Source organism: Macrosteles quadrilineatus, unplaced genomic scaffold (assembly GCF_028750875.1).
Source record: "Macrosteles quadrilineatus isolate MER2022 unplaced genomic scaffold, UCM_ALF_1.0 Scaffold_8__2_contigs__length_117827958, whole genome shotgun sequence".
NCBI classification, from domain to species: Eukaryota; Metazoa; Arthropoda; class Insecta; order Hemiptera; family Cicadellidae; genus Macrosteles; species Macrosteles quadrilineatus.
In genome coordinates, this window is record NW_026542601.1 from 76,202,893 (window position 1) to 76,222,571 (window position 19,679).

General features: G+C 39.5%; 1 protein-coding gene across 1 annotated transcript; it reads right to left on the reverse strand.

Annotated features, from left to right (window-relative positions):
* Nucleotides 1-3,996: 3,996 nt before the first annotated feature.
* On the reverse strand, nucleotides 3,997-16,794 carry LOC128999733 (soluble calcium-activated nucleotidase 1-like). Its single transcript, XM_054426385.1, has 5 exons — nucleotides 15,812-16,794; nucleotides 13,883-14,086; nucleotides 10,236-10,393; nucleotides 8,859-8,974; nucleotides 3,997-4,439 (listed from the first exon to the last, which is right to left on the reverse strand). The coding sequence occupies exons 1-5, from the start codon at nucleotides 16,488-16,490 to the stop codon at nucleotides 4,343-4,345; spliced, it is 1,254 nt and encodes a 417-aa protein (XP_054282360.1). The 5' UTR covers nucleotides 16,491-16,794; the 3' UTR covers nucleotides 3,997-4,342.
* Nucleotides 16,795-19,679: the final 2,885 nt, after the last annotated feature.

Sequence of the window (19,679 nt, forward strand, 5' to 3'; positions counted from 1 at the left end):
TAAGAAAGTTAAGGTCTTGTGTGTGCTCAGAAGTAATTATTATGATATATTATGGTCTTTTTCACACCCATCTCAGCTATGGTGTCAGATTATGGGGAAATTCAGCTGCTGCCAAAACCGCCTTTGTTTGGCAAAAAAAGGCTATAAGAGCAATGTTTGGTTTAGATGCAGAGGCCTCATGCCGTAACCTTTTCCCTAATCTTGGTATACTTACTCTCCCTAGTTTGTTTATCTTTCACAATCTTTGTTTTTTCAAGAAGAATATTGAAAAGCTTAATACAAACTCATCTGTCTATTCCTATAACACTAGGCAAAGATACCACATAGCTAGGCCTAGTATTAGATTGCAAAAATATTTCAATAGTCATAGTTACCTTCAGATTTTATTATACAACAAATTGCCTTTAGATATAACTAGGTGGCGTTCGCAGAAGCATCCACAAAATTGAGCGGAGTCATCAATGGTTCATATTATATTGTTTTTGTCATACTGCAGTCAAAACAGTCGTCATTGATGCATGCGTTGCGGGTCTAAAGTAGCATTTTACTCTTTAGGGAATAAAATTCGTTTTTAGCCTCTATGGAGTAAAACTCAGCTGTTGTCAACTCAGTTGTAAATTTCTATTGTAAACGATTGAATACGTATCGAATTATGTAACGATTCGTGCTTCATAATCATTTTAACCTGTTTACCTCCCTTCCCATAGCATTTTAGGATTGGGGATACCTTAATTCTAATCGTCATATAAACAGTTACCACACTCCAAAAAACTCGCATTTACTGCTTTCTTCATCACTTCCTACGTCACGGACCTCTTTACTTCCCTTCCCTTAGCATTATTGGAATGCAAATACCTTAATCTAATAGTCATAAACAGTTTCCACAATCCGCACAGCTCGCCTTGACTACTTCCTTCACCACTTCCCACGTCGCGGACCTGTTTTCCTCCCGTCCCATAGCATTTTAGGATTGTAGATACCTTAATCTAATAGTCATAAACAGTTTCCACACTCCGGACAGCTCGCCTTGACTATTTCCTTCACCACTTCCCACGTCGCGGACCTGTTTTCCTCCCTTCCCATAGCATTTTAGGATTGCAAATACCTTAATCTAATGGTCATAAACAGTTCCCATACCCCGAACAGCTCGCCTTTACTACTTCCTTCACCACTTCCCACGTCGCGGACCTGTTTCCTTCCCTTCCAATAGCATTTTAGGATTGCAGATACCTTAATCTAATTGTCATAAACAGTTCCCACTCTCCGGACAGCTCGCCTTGACTACTTCCTCCACCACTTCCTACGTCACGGACCAGTTTTCCTCCCTTCCAATAGAATTTTAGGAATGCAGATACCTAAATCTAATCGTCATAAACAGTTTCTCCACACTCCGGACAGCTCACCTTGACTACTTCCTTCACCACTTCCTACGTAGCGGACCTGTTTTCGTCCCTTCCCATAGAATTTTAGGAATGCAGATACCTTAATCTAATCGTCATAAACAGTTCCCACACTCCAGGCAGCTTGTCTTGACTACTTCCTTCACCACTTCCTACGTCACGGACCCGTTTTCCTCCCTTCCCATAGAATTTTAGGAATGCAGATACCTACCTAAATCTAATCGTCTTAAACAGTTTCCACACTCCAGACTGCTCACCTTTACTACTTCCTTCGCCACTTCCTACGTCACTGACCACAAGCTAGTGTCGCCATTTGATTATATTTATGATCCATACCACCGTTTATGTTCTAATATCTGTGGAATAATGCTATCAACTATTTATTTATCTACTGCATTCAAAAGTCAACAGCTGATCATATGTCTTTGTTTATGTGTCAAATACTGATTCCATAAGGATTACATTGAAACTTTGAGACCCAGTGGGGCGGATTCCTGAGAGACTTTTTTAACGCCACATAGATGTTGGCACTCACCGATATGGTCTTTATCACCATGCAAAATTTGAAAACGATTGATTCAGCCGTCTAGGAGGAGTTTGCGTATTACGAAATGCATAAAAGTCGATGTATAAGAGCTTCGCTCAAAAATGTTACCATTTCAGAAATTTTGTACCACTGTTTGTAAGTTGCTTAAAGATAAGGCATTTTATTCAACTGAGGAATTTTTAAATCATGTATTTTAATGTTGTTTTACTTTGACTTTCCATACAAAAATTATATGTTGACGAAGCCTATTGTAACTGTGTTATCTAATGGCAAATAAATTCTTGATTCTTGAAATTCTTGATTCTTGACGTTTACATATTGTTCATCAGAGCGTATCTTATAAAGGATTATGTGATCTAGTTTAAAAGGAATATGACCTTTCTGTCATGATTGGAGCTGCTTAAATAGTATTATCATCTCTTTACACCATATTTTACAGCCAAAATGTCGTGTTATTTTCGTTAATGTTACCAACCCAGTGCGCCAAAGTCCGTAATATAGGCAGGTGCAAATAATTTGTCAAGATGGGTACCATTTTAGGCAAGGTTTCTATGTTTGGATTTTATTAGACACGATGAGAGCAGATATTTCTACATAAATATTTGGTTTGTGCAGAATAATATGATAAAATGTAGGCAAAAGTGGTGAAAAAGGCAGACGCCAACCCGTAAAAGAGATATAAGATAGTTCAATAATAAATAATTTAAGAATTGCTGTGATAGAAGGATTTTCCACGGATTTCGTGATGGAATGTTATATTGCAAAACATGACATGATAAAGAAGAAAATCAACTTTCAAATCAGAAAATAACATTGCAAATACTTATTTGGTAGCATTCATCAGTAACTCCTAATAAATGTGTGTTGTTTGAAATACAATTTAAAAATTAACAGCTGTTTCATTAAAAAGTATTATTCACATGGCCAAAATGTAAACAACTCTGTGGAGGGATCTTTAAAAGCTTCTGGGACAGAGTCCTAAGGGATTTTGCTTAGTTTTTCTTTTGATAACTCGTCTACAGACCAAGACCTTTCTTTGGACACCTCTACCAAGTTTCTACGCCCGGCCGTTCTCTCAAATTAGTGGGGACAAAGTTTCCAATTAAATATTTAGATTCCCCCATGTTAATCTTATGGGAAAAACTCCAACTTTGATGGCCTGTGGGGCAAAGCCCGAGTATTTTTATTACAGGAATTGGTGAAAGGGGGCGTCTACACAAAAAATACTTTATTTTGACACGTCGTTTGTAAAAATCTGTCCATTATTAACGGAGTAGTGTTTCGTAGAAATCGCCTTCACGTATTATACACTAGTGCACCTGTTGCTCGAATTGGAGCAATTGCAAACCATTACAGGCGTTATTTCAAAACGAATAACAGTCATAATTTATGATGACTTAAAAGAGTCAACTCAAAGATAATGTAATCAATCACTCCACTCTAGTTATCGAAACTGAAAACAAACTCACTCTGATAGCTAAACGCTCTTGTGAGATCATGTGTTTACCATAAACAGCTGTAATTTACTCAAATGATTCTTCTGTTTAAGTAAACTTTTATTTTCTTCATAAGAAATACATTGGGATTTTGATGGCCTGAGAAGCAAAGCCCGAGGACTTTTATTACAGGAATTGGTAAAAGGGGGCTTCTACACAAAAAATACTTAATTTTGACACATCGTTAGTAAAAATCCTTCCATTATTATTAACGGAGGAGTAGTGTTTCGTAGAAATCGCCTTCACGTATTATATATAAGGATGGAAGTTGTATGTACACTGCTAAGCACTTCAATTTACCTACATCTTAAAGTAGCAAACATAGATAAGATAACGTTTTTAATTAAACTACAATCAGAAGTTATGCATGATTTATTTCTTCATCATAAATACTGGCCACAATTATTTTACTGTAGGTGTAAGGTAGAATAAAGAAAATGACATTTTCAAAACAAATTTTATTCCAACAATATTACTCTGGTTCAAGTACTTTCCTATTTGGATACAATCTTAAAATAAATACGGTAATCAAAGATTTGGGAAATCACAGATAAAATTAAAAACACAAGAAAATATACAAATTTACTTACATCTATAATTTATAACAAAGTAAAACAGGTAAAACTATCAGTTTAATTTGATACTGAATGTTTTAAAACAGTTATGTTGAAGAAACATTAAGAATATTAAAAATGTTATCCAATTCCACACTGTATGGATAGGTAAGAAAAGGAATGATAAAAAATTGGAAAATGTTATAAAGGTCTTAGTAACTTAAATACTGTATTAATACTGAACTCAATATTTAACATTAAAAAAACAGATATATTTTAATTTTTACAAATCTATGGTCATCATCTTGTTGAGCAATGGATATAAATTGAATTACAAAGGTTTTTTCAAATGAACTCTATCCCCTCATATTTTAGGTTAGCAACTTTCGTCTCTGGAAGAAGGATTTTTCCATCAATGTGGAAAACAGTCACGTAAGATGCACTAAAACACAAAATTTCAATAAACGTTAGTTGGGTCTGTTTTTGAACGCACTCACTAGAGGCTAACATACAACAAACATATAGATTACGGTAAGTCAGGGGTCTACAACCTTTTTTACTCAAAGGCAGCATCATCCATTTTTGAGGTAAAATGGTCCACACCGTTGGCATTTCAGTGCATAAATGTAGCCCACTCCAAATAACCCTCAACGAGGTAGTTTTCTATTTAAGAGATCAGTAGCAGGGGTGTCATGGTGCCGGGTCACCCCGGAATGCCGTTCCTGCACTGGTTTTGGACAGAAGTGGAAATTTAATAAAAACACTTATAAAAATTTAATTATTTAACTTCTTGATCAGCATCAACGTACGTGTTATTAAATTACTTGAAAGCACAAAAAATATGTCAAATAACATTTTTAATAATGCATTTACACTTATACTGTTTACTCATAAGACGGTAAATACATATAAAAGATGGCAAGTGGTGATTGATTTTGATAGGACACTCCAATGATTATAAGACCCAGGGTCGTGATCTCTCTCTATCTCTAAGCTGATTCTTTGTCTTAATCTCTTTCGCTCAGTCAGCTGACCTGGCCGCGCACTCACGATAGTAGTGCGCGGCCAAGTCAAATATTCCCAGACTGAATTTTAAACAAAGGCATTGCACTTCTTAAAGGGTTTGTATTAATTGTCATAACCCAGTAATGAGAATTTCATTTGTCTCCATTGAGCATAGATGAGCCAGAAAATATGCTCTGTTTGACATTTCTGGAATTACCTTTAGTTTTTAACTATATCCATTTATATTGGTTACATGGAATGACCTTTGGATTGTCTGAATTAACTAATTATTTGATAAAGGTTTAAATTACCTGGTTACTGTAAAAACGATTCTTGGTAGTTTACAACGACTACAGCTGTTTTGTGCAGTAAAAACAGAGCATATCTTAATATTCAAATGTCTTACTAATTATCTCACATTCAAACCTGAAGAATTACTTTATTTTTGACAGCAGAAAACAGCTGGGGTGGTTGTAAAATACCAAGGAACATTTTGACAGTGACTAGCAGGGTGTCTATTTTATTTCCATTATAAAATTATAGACTAACTAATGAACCTGTGCGGCTCAATGCCCCGCAAAATAATATATGAATTTAGAAAATAAATTCATCGTATTATATATTGACTCGACAACAAAAATTAAACAGTAATAATGAAGCCTTGGAAGGGAAGCAGTCCAGCAATTTTCTAGCTGTATGTGTATTATATTTAGTAAATTAATAAGTGTTCAAGTTCAAGTATGTTATAGGCAGCGAGCAATGTTATAGGGTAGTTATGTTTTTAAAGATTTTTAAAATACATTTAACAAAACATTTTATCATACCTATCAAACCAATAGGCCTATGTATATGTAGCATATTTTGAGGGTCATAAAAATGATGCTTGAAGAAAACACACTTTTAAAAATAAACACTAAAAACAATATTTTTATCACAAAAGCACTTCCATGAATACTACGATTTTAGCCTTAAAGTTACCTTCAGGAAGATTACCCGGTCAGGGTTTTCAGTAACAAATATGCGTATCCTATTAAAAGATTTAGCCTTAGGCCTACTTAAAACAACATATAGATTTATATAGAACAACATATACACACATATTTATATAGAACAACAATATAGTTGCTCATGACTGAAATTGGCCTGGGTAAGAACGGCGCTGCAAATGCCAAAGGTAACAGAAATTCGCATCTTTCTATTTTAAAAGGTAAGTTTGTTTCAGACGGGTAAATTTTTATCCTCGAAATCAAAATAAGTCCCCACTCACTTGTTCCAGTTAAGACTTTACATTCTATTAAGTTGTTAACCATTCTGATCACATGAAGCCTTGTGCCATTAATAAGGCCCTTTTTGATGTATTAGTATTCCTCATCAATAAAACCACTGCCCCCTTTTATTAGTCTAATCTGTGTTTTGGCAATCCACTGACCTCTATATTTAAAAACTCAGTTGGATTTTCTAGATGGGTGTCTCCGCCTTCGTCTATTTTCAAGGACCCACTCTTCTTCCCCTTCGCATACTGGCAATTAACCCTTAGAGTGCCAGGCGAGAAATAAAAGTAACGCTCAAAAAATGCCGATGATTTTTCCCGAAGGTCGCGCTAAAAATGCCGAGCGCGATCTGGCGATTTTTAGGTTAAAATTTCGTAAAAATAGAATTTTTGATATTTCGACCAACGAAAATTGATGTATCGCATCTAGTAACTTTCGACTCAATGTTAATATATGGGTTAAAAGAATCCGAGTATCCATTCGGTTGTTATGACAACTGTTCGATCATTACGAAACGTCCGGTCAGCCGGACATTGGCACTTTTGGCTCGTTCTAAAAACGTCCGGTCGGCCGGACGTCGGCACTTTTGGCTCGTTTTAAAAACGTCCGGTTCCCCGGACGTTGGCACTCAAAGGGGTTAATTACCTAACTTTTCAAGTTCATGTAGTAATTCATTAATATTGTTAGTTTATAAAGAAAATTAGATAAAAGTTACTTGGCTTGGTGCTTTCATAACTGCAAACTCAAAATACACCCACAAGTAAAATATAATAAAGATATTGGTTACCCTAAAAAAACTATGTTTGTGTAATAACATTATTCACATGAAGTAGATGATTTGTTTGATTTGTCGATCAGCTGTTTAGTTTCAAATGAATTAATAATGTCAAAGATTTGCGATTTAAATAAATAAATTATTATAGCAAAGTTTTCTAAATCATGGTAACTTACTCTCCACTAAATTTTACTATTCCCAGCATTAAAAAAAAGTAGTAAGATCCATTATGGGTAAATTTTAAGGTACACACAATCCTTGATTGAAATGTAGTAGGTATACATTAAGAGTCATTACAGTCATACACAGCAATTATTATGTAGTAGACTTTGACTATTTTCAAGTAACAAACATATGTTTCTGTAAATAAAAATTATCTCCTATGTTATCCTTATGGAGAAATACGAAACTTTAAAGGGCTCCAGGGCCCCAATCTCTCATTATTTCCCTAAAAAGAAAGTTTCCTACACAACTTGACGTTACCCTCTTTCCAATGACACCAAAAACATGTCAATCGGTTCAGTAGTTTCGGAGGAGTAATTGTCACAAAAAACCTGCTTGCATATTAAATAAGTATAGATTCCAGACTTTTCAAGACTAATTCCAGATTTTTCGAGACTAGTTTTTCCAACAATTAGTGGGTGTTGATACCAAAATGTATCGATTCTTGATTCTGGACACCAATACCAATTTTATACAAATTTTTATAGCTTAACCAAATTTTCTAAATAATACTACACCAACCCCTGTCTTTTTCTTAAAGTAGTATTATGATAATGTGGTGTTTTCAAGTAAAGAAATTATGCAGCAATAACAAAATTCTAAATTCCAAATTTGTTTTTTTTAAATCATGATATCTTCCGCGTACCGTACGTTTAGACATCATCATTGACGACAGCGGTTACAGAAACGTGATCGTCGTCGTCCGCGATCACAGCAAAATCATGAACATTTCCCGCGGCCTTGTAGACATCAATGACATCATCGTCGTCTCCCGCGGTCTCAGAAACGTCATCGTCATCTCCCGCGATCACGGCAAAATCATGAACATTTCCCGCAGCTGTTTAGACATCACCGTCATCTCCCGCGGTCACGGAAAAGTCATCGTCATCTCTCGCGGTCACGGAAACATCATCGTCATCTCCCGCGGTCACGAAAACGTCATTGTCGTCGTCTGCGATCGCGATAAAATCATGAACATTTCCTGTGGCCGAGCAGTTATCATCGTCGTCTCCCGCGGTCACGGAAACGTCATCGTCGTCCTCCGCGATCGTGGCAAAATCATGAGAACGTTTCCCTCGCCTGTGTAAAAATCAACGTCATCTCCCGCGGTCACGGAAATGTCATCGTCATCTCCCGCGGCCACGGAAACGTTATCGTCGTCTCTCGTGGTCAAACGTTATCGTCACCCCCGGCGGTCACGGAAAGGTCATCGTCGTCTCCCGCGGTTTCGGAAAATGTCATCGTCGTCGTCCACTATCGTGGCAAAATTGTGAACATTTCCTGAGGCCATGTATACATCATCATCATTGGCTTTCGCGGTTACGTAAACGCAAGACGACGATCGCGGCAAAATCACAAAAATTCCCGACTTTGAAATCAAATTGAAGACTAAATCCCGACTTTTCAAGACCATTTTGAAATTCAAAACTAATTCCCGACTTTCCCGATTTTCCCGACTACTAGACACCCTGGACCAGGTAATTCAAACCTATAATAGTTTATTTATTCTGGTGCCAACCGCTGATTATTCTGACTTTTTCTATTCAGACAAGGGCTAAACACTTATTTGATATTTTAGATTTATTACCTCTTCCCCCTATGCTCCTCAGACTTCAGTGCCACAATGATCGTGTCATCTGTACCAGGAAGGAACTTGAAGCTGGAGAAACCATGCGTCGGGATGATTTCTCCGATGTAAGTAACCTGACAAAATGAAAAAATCACAACTTATTAACTATGGAATTCTACATATTGTAGGCCTATAATCCAGATTCTCACTTACTCATACAACTTTGGAATTGGACCCCCAATTGATTCAAAGCGATGAGGTTTTGTGATTGGTGATCCAGAAGATTTAAGTCTGAATATGAGTTCTAAAGTATAAAACACAGCTTAAGCATTCAAACAAACTGGTCTCCAAAAGTTAATCGATTTGAAAAACAATTTTAAACAGTCATTTATCATTTGCAGATAATACAGGGTGGGGCAGGGAAGTATCCCTAATTTTGAAGGTACATTAAAAGACAACCAAAAATGTTAGAACCAAACTGTTTACTGAGATTAAAAGGTTACATCTGGGAGTTTATTTTAAGATAACTTTACTTGGTTTTAAACCGCATATTCTGCAAGTGGTGTCCCTAATCTTAAATGCATTGCTATATTCTGGTTCTGGAGCTCATAATAACTTTGTGAAGCATTTGTTGTGGAATGCGGCAAAATTCAAGGTGAATTGCATCCTTCAAGGCATCTAGGGTCTTCCCTTGAACTACCCTAGTCTTAGCATCACTCCAATAGAGCACATTCTGCTTATTTACCGCTCCAGAAATATGGAAGTGTGCCTTGTCACTAAACCAAACCCGAGCAGCATGAGGTAGTCCCGCAATTTAAGATTTCACATGCCTACATTTGTTTTACCAGTCCCGTTGTGTGAGTTCATGAGCAACTACCCTCTTGTATAGATGGAGGTGTAGGTCCCGATGGAGAATACAAGGCACAGTACGATTAGACAACGCCAGCTCGGATGCATGCTTACAAGCAGAACTTTGATGAGACTGCAAAATCGATCTTCTGACAAGGTCAATGTTTTCAGGACTCCGGACTGTTCTTTGAGCTCCAAATATCCTTCGCAATACACCACCACATACACGAAAGTAATTCACCCACACCAAATTGTAACAGCTTTGCGACAGGCCACCCGATAACAAGTTCGCAGCCAACGGTAGCTGCATAGCAACAATAGACAGATTTTTGAATAAAATACATCTCGAGTGCAGAAGCACATTGCTCACTCGAACAAGCCATGTCTACTACTGAAAGTTATATTCTTATAAATTCCCAAAACAAAAGGTTCATTTGAGCTTAACCCCATTCCTCCACCACACCCCCACTACTCACAGTGCCATCTTAAAAGTAGGGATATTTCCCTGCCCCACCCTGTATAACATCGGTGAGCTATTTATTAGACCTGCACTCTGGTGAAATGCTGATCTGTGCTGAGTAGAATGTTGGTGCTCATTCTCTCATCCGCCTCGTCGTTGAAACGCTCTTTACTGAGTCTTCGAGGCAAGAAAAACCACCGTTGGTGCACATCACTCCACACCCCAGCCTCGTGGATGATGTAACCTGAAGCAAGGAAAGTTTTCTGAACAGTCATTTAACTTATAGCCTATAATATAAACAAAATTACAGTTTTGTCTGTACATTGCACAGAATAATGAAGTTTTATAGTAATTTTTATGTTACGTCATAGCCAATAAAGCTGAAACAAGTCTTAGTCTGTCTATTTGTCATTTTGTTTGAGAAGCCAAATTGCCAATTTACGCAGCCTCCTGTATTTACCGGATTAGTGAGAATGTCTTTTTGGCTATTAAAACATGGCCTAACCACTTTTGTAAATAAATTATAAAATATTCTATAATGCACGTTTTTGTGTTTTGCATCACATTTTCTCCTAATGTTTACTATAAACAGCATTTATCAAATAGGCAACCAATCAACTGTTTAGAGAATAGGCTTACATCAATTATGAAATAACGAACAGTTGTTTGAATAAAGCTTCTTTTTTAAACTGTTAACGATTGATTGATTGATTCTGTAGGGGCGGACCTTGTCCTGTTGCACGTCAGCCAATGATGGGCTTTTTGCGCTCCCCACATGGTACTTCAGAGTCCGTCAAACCTGAGTTGCTTAATGAATTCCAGCATCCTGTCAATGAGCTCCTCCTGAGGAAGGTGTCTGCCCCTTGTCATTGCACCAAGAGTACTGTCCCTTGCCTCATTCAGAGCTGTGCAGTCGTAGAGTAGGTGATCAGCAGTCTCCTCTGATTGCCCACATTTCCTACACGCAGTGTCACCATTGTGGATCCTCAAGCGATGCAGGTGTAATTTCAGAAAGCCATGTCCAGTGACCATTCCTGTGATCTGTCTGAGTTGCCTCCTGTCCAAGCGTAGGGCATTGGAGGCGACCGTCTGGGAAGGGGAGAAGAGGGTGAGCTTACTTACCCTATGGTGCTGAAGCCTAACCCATCTTTTCCTGTGTTCCTCCTGAGCCCATGCCATGACTGAGTGACATGCATGCCCACGAGAGATTCCACAGAAAGGCTGTGGTCCCACGAAGTCTGAGGCTGACGCGACATTTGCTAGCCTGTCAGCCACCTCATTCCCTTCTATCCCTGAGTGCCCAGGAACCCAACAGAGTGTTACCTTGTTGCGCCTGCCCAGGTCACATACCGCAGAAAGGCAGTCCCAGACCACCTTAGAATTGAATTCATAGGAGTCAAGCGCTTTGAGCGCAGCCTGGCTGTCTGTAAAAATGGAAATGTTGATGTCCCTGAAGCCTAGCCTCAGGTTTTCCCTAGCACATACCATAATCGCAGTCATTTCGGCCTGGAACACAGTTGGGTGAGTGCCCATAGGAAGACAAATGTCCACCCCGTTCTGCACTTCATGAATTCCAGCCCCAGTCCCACTTCTTACCTTTGAACCATCAGTATACCATTCAAGGTCGCCTTGTGGAAGAGGATTCCCACCGGACATCCACTCATCCCTGGACGGAAGGAGGACAGTGAATGGTCTGGCAAAGAAGAATCGAGTCGGCATGTGATCCGAGGGCATGTCCATTACCTCCCCTCTTACCTGCTGAGTGATCCGAGAGTGACCTCGGGATCCTCCAACATCCAACCAAAGGTTTTCACACTGGAGTCTGTTGGCAGTCCTCCTCGCAGTGACCTTGACATGCAGGTCAATCGGAGTGAGGTTGAGAAGGCAGTCCAGTGAGGCTCCCGGACAGCTGCTCATTGCGCCCGTGATGATGAGACAGGCGAGTCTTTGGATGGCAGCCAGATCTCTCACCGCCGACACTGAGTCCATCTTGGGCCACCACACGAGTGAGCCGTATGTCATGGAGGGCCTTACCACGGAGACAAATAGCCAGTGCATGAGCACCGGCTTGAGCCCCCAGGTTCCTCCCACCATCCGTCTGCAGGCCATGAGTGACCACTTACCTCGATCAATGACCTTTTGGAGTTGTGGCCCCCATTGCAGCTTTCGGTCCAATACCACCCCCAGGTGCTTTACCTGATTCTGCATTTCAAGCACTGTGTCTTGTAGTCTCAGAGGTCCTATGCCATTTAGATCGCGCCTCCTCGTGAAGGGAATAACCGCCACTTTGGAGGGGTTGATAGAAAGGCCTACCTCTGTGCACCATTGTCCAACTGACCTCAAGGCTGTGTTCATGAGGTCGGAGACCGTGTTATTGAATTTACCCATAACTAGTATCACAATGTCGTCCGCGTATCCTTGAACGAATACACCACTATCACTGAGAGATCTAATTAAGTCGTCCACAACAAGGTTCCAGAGAAGAGGAGAAAGTACACCCCCCTGTGGACACCCTCGTGTGGTCCTGGCCTCCAGAACCTCATTGTGAAGAGAGAGTCTTACCTTCCTCCTCTTAAGTAAAGACTCTACCCACCTGCACACCACCTCATGGAATCCACGAGCTCTGGCAGCATTGATAACAGCCCGGGTTTCAGTGTTGTCAAAGGCGCCCTGGATGTCAAGGAACGCCCCAAGGGCAATCTCCTTGAACTCAAACGCCTTGTCGATTCTGCTTACCAGGTGATGTAGGGCAGAGTCACAGGATCTTCCTGGGGTATAGGCGTGCTGGTTTCTATGTAGGGGATTGACTCTGAGGACTGTGTCCCCCACATACCTCAGCACCAGTTTCTCTAGGGTCTTCAACAGGAATGAGGACAGAGAGATGGGACGGAAGGACTTGGGATCCGTGTAACTTGCCTTACCAGGTTTTGGGATGAAAACCACCCTTGAGATGCTCCAGGCCGGGGGAATGTGTCCCAGGGCCAAGCTGGCCCTGAAGAACTTACTCATTGCCGGAAGTAATATATCGATACCTTGCTGGAGACAGACAGGTCTTACCTCATCAGGTCCAGGTGATTTGTATGGGATGAGTGACCCTATGGCCCATCTCACACGACTGTGTGTCACAATGTGGCACGCAACCCTCCACCGAGTGTTGTTTGCCCTTGCAACAGCTTGTTCCTCATCCTCCGGCACCAATGGCTCGCTTGGGATGATGCAGCCAGGGAAGTGGGTGGCCGCCATGAGCTTTAGCACTTCCTTAGGTTCATACAGCATATCTTCCCCAGGCTCCTTGAGGGAGCCTAGCTTGGAGGAGTTGTCCTTTGTTAGGACAGTGTATATCCTAGATGTATCTCTAACACTTTCTAGCTTGCTACAGAAATGTTTCCAGGAGAGCCTTTTGGCCCTCCTTACAGCCATATTATATTGGGTTAGCAATCTATCTATCTATCTAACTGTTAACGATATAAACTGTTTAGTGTTTATAAATAGTAGTCAGATTTCGGTTAAAAAGGGCACAGTTAAAAGGAGTTTTAATGTACATGGAAGCAGTTCTGCCCTTGAAAACAACTTTGAATCATCCAATAGGCATTATGTCTGATGACCATGTAGGTTGTTAACACATTCACTACATGGTAACAAAGAGCTCTCATACAGAGGAGTGTCACGGCTGGTAGAAAATTTGTTGACATGTTTTTAAATTACCTTGTGTTATTGAAAAATATATCATTACCTGGGAACTCAACGCCCATGACACGACGCAATGTCTTGTACTGTTCCTCCCAGTTGATGTGGGATACTTGGCCGGAGATTGTGACGGTCTTGATCCACATAGGATTGTTGTTGACGAGTTCACCTCCACTGGTCGTCCACTCCTTGCCCATACTGCCCACGTACAGGCGGTGATCCTTCACTGTTGCCCACTCGCTTTTAAAGCCTACAATATGTACTCTCGATCACCATAGGAAGAGTATCATCTCTCAACAGATATACTTAAATAGTTTAAATGCCTTTCATTTAAATGGCGACCATACAAAGTAGGTATTTTAAGGCAAGTATGAATAGAAATGAGTGTAAAATGAGGGGCGCGATCGTGTAGTCTTGTTAGTGACTAGGGCCAACATGTTCCTTAGACACAGCTGTTAATTAATGGCCCATACTAATAGCAAATGGCAATTAGGGACCTACAGTTTATAGTGGAATCCGAACCGCATTTTTGCCTTGGTATTAACGAATTAGTGTAATTATCAGGATAGTACTGCGGATAGTCGTGGTACTCACTAGTGTGAATTAACCCACACCAGGGAGTATCGCATCCACAGTGCATGCCTATATATCCACAATTCGTGACCTCCTAGTAGCTGGATTACAGGACGTCGCCACCAGTTTTGTGTTTAGACCTAGGTGTTTTGTAGTGTTATGCTATGACTCAATGTTTTTTAAGAATCGACATGTTCGCAAAAACGAAGTGAACATGACAACGTCCACCTGAAGATGATCCCGTGATGATCGAAACCGGCCGCCTTTCAAGGCCACAAGAATCAGTTGACCGCAGGTAATTTCACCACTGCACATAATTTTTTTTACAATCAAAAGTAACAACAATGAGCCTTATCTTTGTCATATTGCTGATGTGTGTAACTCGTAAAATGCCTATTTTCATTTTATGGTTCAAATCAATGTCAGGGGGGGGGGGGGCAAATACCTCTTGGGCCCAAAGCGCATCACATACTAACCACGGGCTTGGAGGGAAACCCAGAAACTCCAGCCAAACTGAGATTTCAAACTTGATAAAGACTAATAACGTCTAGTAATTTTAAGCTTCTGAAAATAATATATACCTAGGCTATATATAATTAAGTAGCTTAAGCTAATATTTTAATAACTTGGTAACTAATAAATTAAATCTCACTTGTTAGCTGCGGAGAGCTACCTTCTGCCAATGAGTGTTGGTCCACTTACAGAACCAAGTGAGGGGGGCCCTAGACTAAGGTGTAATGTGATCCGGGCTGAGAGTCTCGTGGCACTGGGGCCTACATTTAGATATTCAAATTCATTTTCAGCAAATGTTGAAAAAACTTTTAACATCTTTGAATAAGTTAAGCTAGGTCTGTCAAAGGTTCAAATCGGGAAAAATGAATTGATCTATATTGCTGGCTGGACTTAAATAATTTACCGTCATTCCTACAATCATTCATATCATAGGCCTACCTAGCCTTATTTTCTTTGATTGGTTAAGAAGCAAATAACTTATATACACCTATATATATTAGTAGGCCAATATAAGTTAAGCCATTTATTATTATTAAATAAAGTGACGAGAAAAATAGGTCCTTAATAAGAATGTTCTCTAATTAGTAATAAATAATAATAATAATATAATAATAAATCTTTATTCCTCCACAAGTAATACAATAAAATTACAACGATCTAAGAAACAAATTATTTATAACTTACAATATATTCAAAACTTATTGTTAATTAATTAAAGAAAACCAGTTTGCTTTAACTTGCGAAGAAATGTACACACCCAGAAAGAAGATTAAAACTTCTGTGTGTGGGCAGGAGTCTCAATTAATACTTAACAACAAAATGTCTCTGAAAAGGGTAACAAAATGAATTATAAATTAAATTTACCTTTTAAAATTAAATTTGCACTCACCTTTAGTGGTCAAACCATTTCCATCCATCAGAAGTACCCAAGGAATTGCCGTATTAGTATCCAGGTTTATTTCATAAATTAATCCAGTACGATCATCAAATGAAATTAGCTTTCCATTAAAAACTAGTAGCTCTGATAATTCCATTCCTCTTCCACTGTGTCCAAAGGTTGACTTTAAAGTGACATGGTCTGTCCTATCCCAAATGATATCGACAAAATGAGTATTGGGATTCCAAATCAAATATCCTGTTTTTAAGTAACTTTCCCAAGTGTTTGATTCATCTTTGCTATTGGAATTTGTATCTAAATCGCTAATAATACCGATTCGATATTTCAGACCACTAGGCATGCTGACTGGAGGTGTTAAGGGGTATGTTGCATTGTAATATTCATCGCCTACTGCTAGATGTGTGATTTTCTCATATCTTTCTAATGGTGGGGCAATGTAACGTTGTCTATAAAGGTCACTATATGATACAAACTTTGGGGACCTTCTGGATGTTGTATACAATATAAACAAAATAATTAAACCTAATAAAGCTATGACAGTAACAAAGGTAGTTTGTATCCTTAATGTACTATTCCCAACCCTGTAAGTTGGGGGTGTCCGTAAAGCTTGCCTCCAGTCTCTTAATGACTTCATTTCCACGTCCAAATCACTGTATTTAACAGAAGGCATGTGTTTCTAGAAATTTAATTAGAGCTTGTTTGATATACCTAAACAATTCTTTTGACGTTTCATGTTGAATCATAGCAAGAGTGTTGTTTTTGTTAATGTAGCTAACCAAACATAACCTCACAAAAGAGATTCTATTAGATTGGATTTCACATAACTGCAAAACACAATTATATTGAACATTTAACTGAACTAATTTTCAGTTTAACACTTTTTTCTATTTATCACACATTCTTCCGATCGACAGAGAAAATAAAAATTGAACACTAAACTTTGTTTCTACATTTGACAACCTACGTGTAGGTTGTCTGCTACTGCTTGCTTGTCACTACAATCCAAAATCCAATCACAATCCAATCCGGTTTAGCTTCGCGGCTTCGCGTCAGATCAGATGGTATTGGTATGGTGGCTCTGCAGTGCTGGTTGGTAGATTGCTGCCATTGCTGGCCGCTTTTGAGTTGAGGGCTGACGATGACGTTGGCGTGTCTGATAGAGTAAAAGAGAAAAATATTTCTCCTAAGAAAAAACCTCTCATTGGAAGTTTGGAAGTACTATAAATGGTACTATATCTGACTGATACTTTATGTTTTACACCATGTATATAAAAGCTTTGACTATTAATACAACAATGGTAGTCTTCTGTATCCAATAGTCAATGATAAAAGATACCAAGATCCATAGTTTTTAACCCATGATTACTTCACTTGATAATCATATTAAAGAGATGTATATTTATCTATTTGATTCATTTGGATTTTATTCAATCCAACTGACAAACCTTTCGAAAGATAAAACCAAATACAAAAGGTGGCTAGACCAACAGTTCCAGTAGATACCACGTACTTAACTTGTTACTTTCAGCACATTAGCATGAACACAACTGACAACTGTATGAAAATAATAAGAAAAGATTCATTTAGTAATTTACGTAGGAAGGTATGGGGGTTTAGGGAGCAGGAGAATCTTTCGCGCCATTCTGGTCAAACCTCGCATGCGGGGTTGGTCCGGCAGATTAACCACACCTAAACTCCAACTCTCACTTGTTAGCTGCAGAGAGCTACCTTATGCCAACGGATAGTGGTCCACCTACAGAACCAAGTGAGGTGGGCCTAGACAAAGGTGTAATGCGATCCGTGCTGAGAGTCTCGTGGCACTGGGGGCCTAATATTCAGTGTCTTAACGGAGCCTTCTTTGAACCAGGGGGAACCCAGTCGTATTACCCTTACCTCTCTAATCGGGTCACTGTGGTGGTGGACCACCCGGTATTCGTGGAAACAACGTAGGTGATCTGACCCCAATGGAGGATGAAAGTTAACTGAAATCTGAAGATTACGACAAGCTCACGGACACCGGAAAGGAACGAAAAAATGACTTTCCAGGGGTGAATTTCGAAGACGGAGGATAGCGGATGTTTTAGCTAAAGGCGAAAAGGTGCTATCCTGAAATGAGAGGAGGCTAGCGTGGTCTGCCAAGCACCCAAACCCTGCTCCGTTCGAGGCCAGTTCCTCCGGGAACCAGGATGCTGGGAAAAAGCAGGGCGAGGGTTGCTCCCCCAAAGCAGACTCTAATAAGGCCTCCAGAAAGGTGGAAAGAGGGGGCGAGAGAACCTGACATATGAAGATGTCTGGGGCGAGAAAAAGAACACGAGGACGAGAGAGTTAGAGGGTGTTTCACAGAGAACACCGGCCCCCACCTATTTGGAGACCCTGTCTGTGGAGATATCAGCATTTGTTCCAACCTCAACGGTGGCAATGACCAAGAAGGGCTTGATCGAGGGCCTCAAGCAGAATGGCCTTGACACTGACCAATGGGTCGGGAGAAACTCAAACCCTGACACACATTTCCTGGCCATGATAATAGCAACATACAGTCAAAGAGAATGCTGCAGACACCTACCGGTGTGATAGCAGCAAATGCCTTTGGGCTGAATATGAAGACCCTGCGGGAGGTGGTTGGCTTCATCAGCGGCCACTGGGTATTCCGCGGACATTGTGCACAAGATGGGAATTTAAGTTAAAAGCTTCTTATGTGTAGGAAATGTGGTGAGGAGGATGAGACAGCCTTCCACGTGATATTTTTGCTTCCGCCCTACAAGGTCTGCATGTTGGATCCCTTGGCCTATTGACGGAAGATCAACGGGATGAACAGGTTACCATAGTCAAAAGGTTCTCATGGTTCATTAAGGACCTGGGATCTGACGGAGAATGAGGACCTGTTAATGAGGGTGCACATTAAGCTGTTCCAGCTGCGATGCAATCCCATGGTCACTTGTAAGCCTGGCCCTCTGATAAAAAACTAACCTTTTTGATTATTAAAAGAGAACGATTTTCAACATCTCTCAATCCGGTTACATTTGAGCGCACTCTTGTTTTTCTTCTTTCGGCGGACAAATTTTTAATTTGTGCGCTTTACTCTTTTGTTACAACATCTGAAGACAAATATTTGCTCAAAAATATTACTGTAATAAAATACATTTTTTGTTGAGAAGTCTACTAACCATATTCAACGGTCACATGAACATGGTGAAAACATGAACATTAATATAAACATGAACATTAATGTGTTGAAACAAACCCGTTTGTCGGAAGATTTTAAAAACTTGTTAAAATCACTGAATCTTTAATGTACTGTCTGGGTGCCGACTCGTGAGAACTCTTGTCTGGACAATGTTGCCACAGACCTTCCTCGTGAAGATTTTAAAGTAGGGGTGGTGAAACATGCCATAGGTGACCATGATGGCATTCAGTTTTATCCCTCTGTCCAAGAATAAAGATCCCTATATTGCTAGGACTTATCGACCGATTACTCTTGATAAAACATATCACTCTATAGTTACTCTCAGTTGATTGGAATATTCTACTTGCGGGTAATGCTAATGTTAATTTTAGTAATTTTTTAAGAACATTTATTTTGCTCTTTCAAGAATCTTTTCCTAAAAAAGTGTCTAAACCGAAGAATACAAAGCTCGGAATTTCAATATGTAAACATATATCATGTTATACACCATTTTAAAGGAATTTGATAGAAAAACATTTTGGCGAAAACAGAAATTCATTATCTTTTTCCGTTTCAAAATTGCGGCAGTCTTTTTTTGAAAAAATCAATATTTTTGAATACTCTGTGTTTCCTATACCAATGCACTTGGCCCTTCTCCGGTTGAATTTTTTATTTGTTATGGAATTAGCTTTACTC

Excerpts from the sequence above, each read along its gene's own strand:
- LOC128999733 (XM_054426385.1), bottom strand. The coding sequence starts at position 16,490 with ATGCCTTCTGTTAAATACAGTGATTTGGACGTGGAAATGAAGTCATTA. Across the intron at positions 14,087-15,811 it reads AAATGGTTTGACCACTAAAG|GCTTTAAAAGCGAGTGGGCA; the intron begins GTGAGTGCAAAT and ends TACATATTGTAG. Across the intron at positions 4,440-8,858 it reads GAGGAGCATAGGGGGAAGAG|TGCATCTTACGTGACTGTTT; the intron begins GTAATAAATCTA and ends TTTGTGTTTTAG.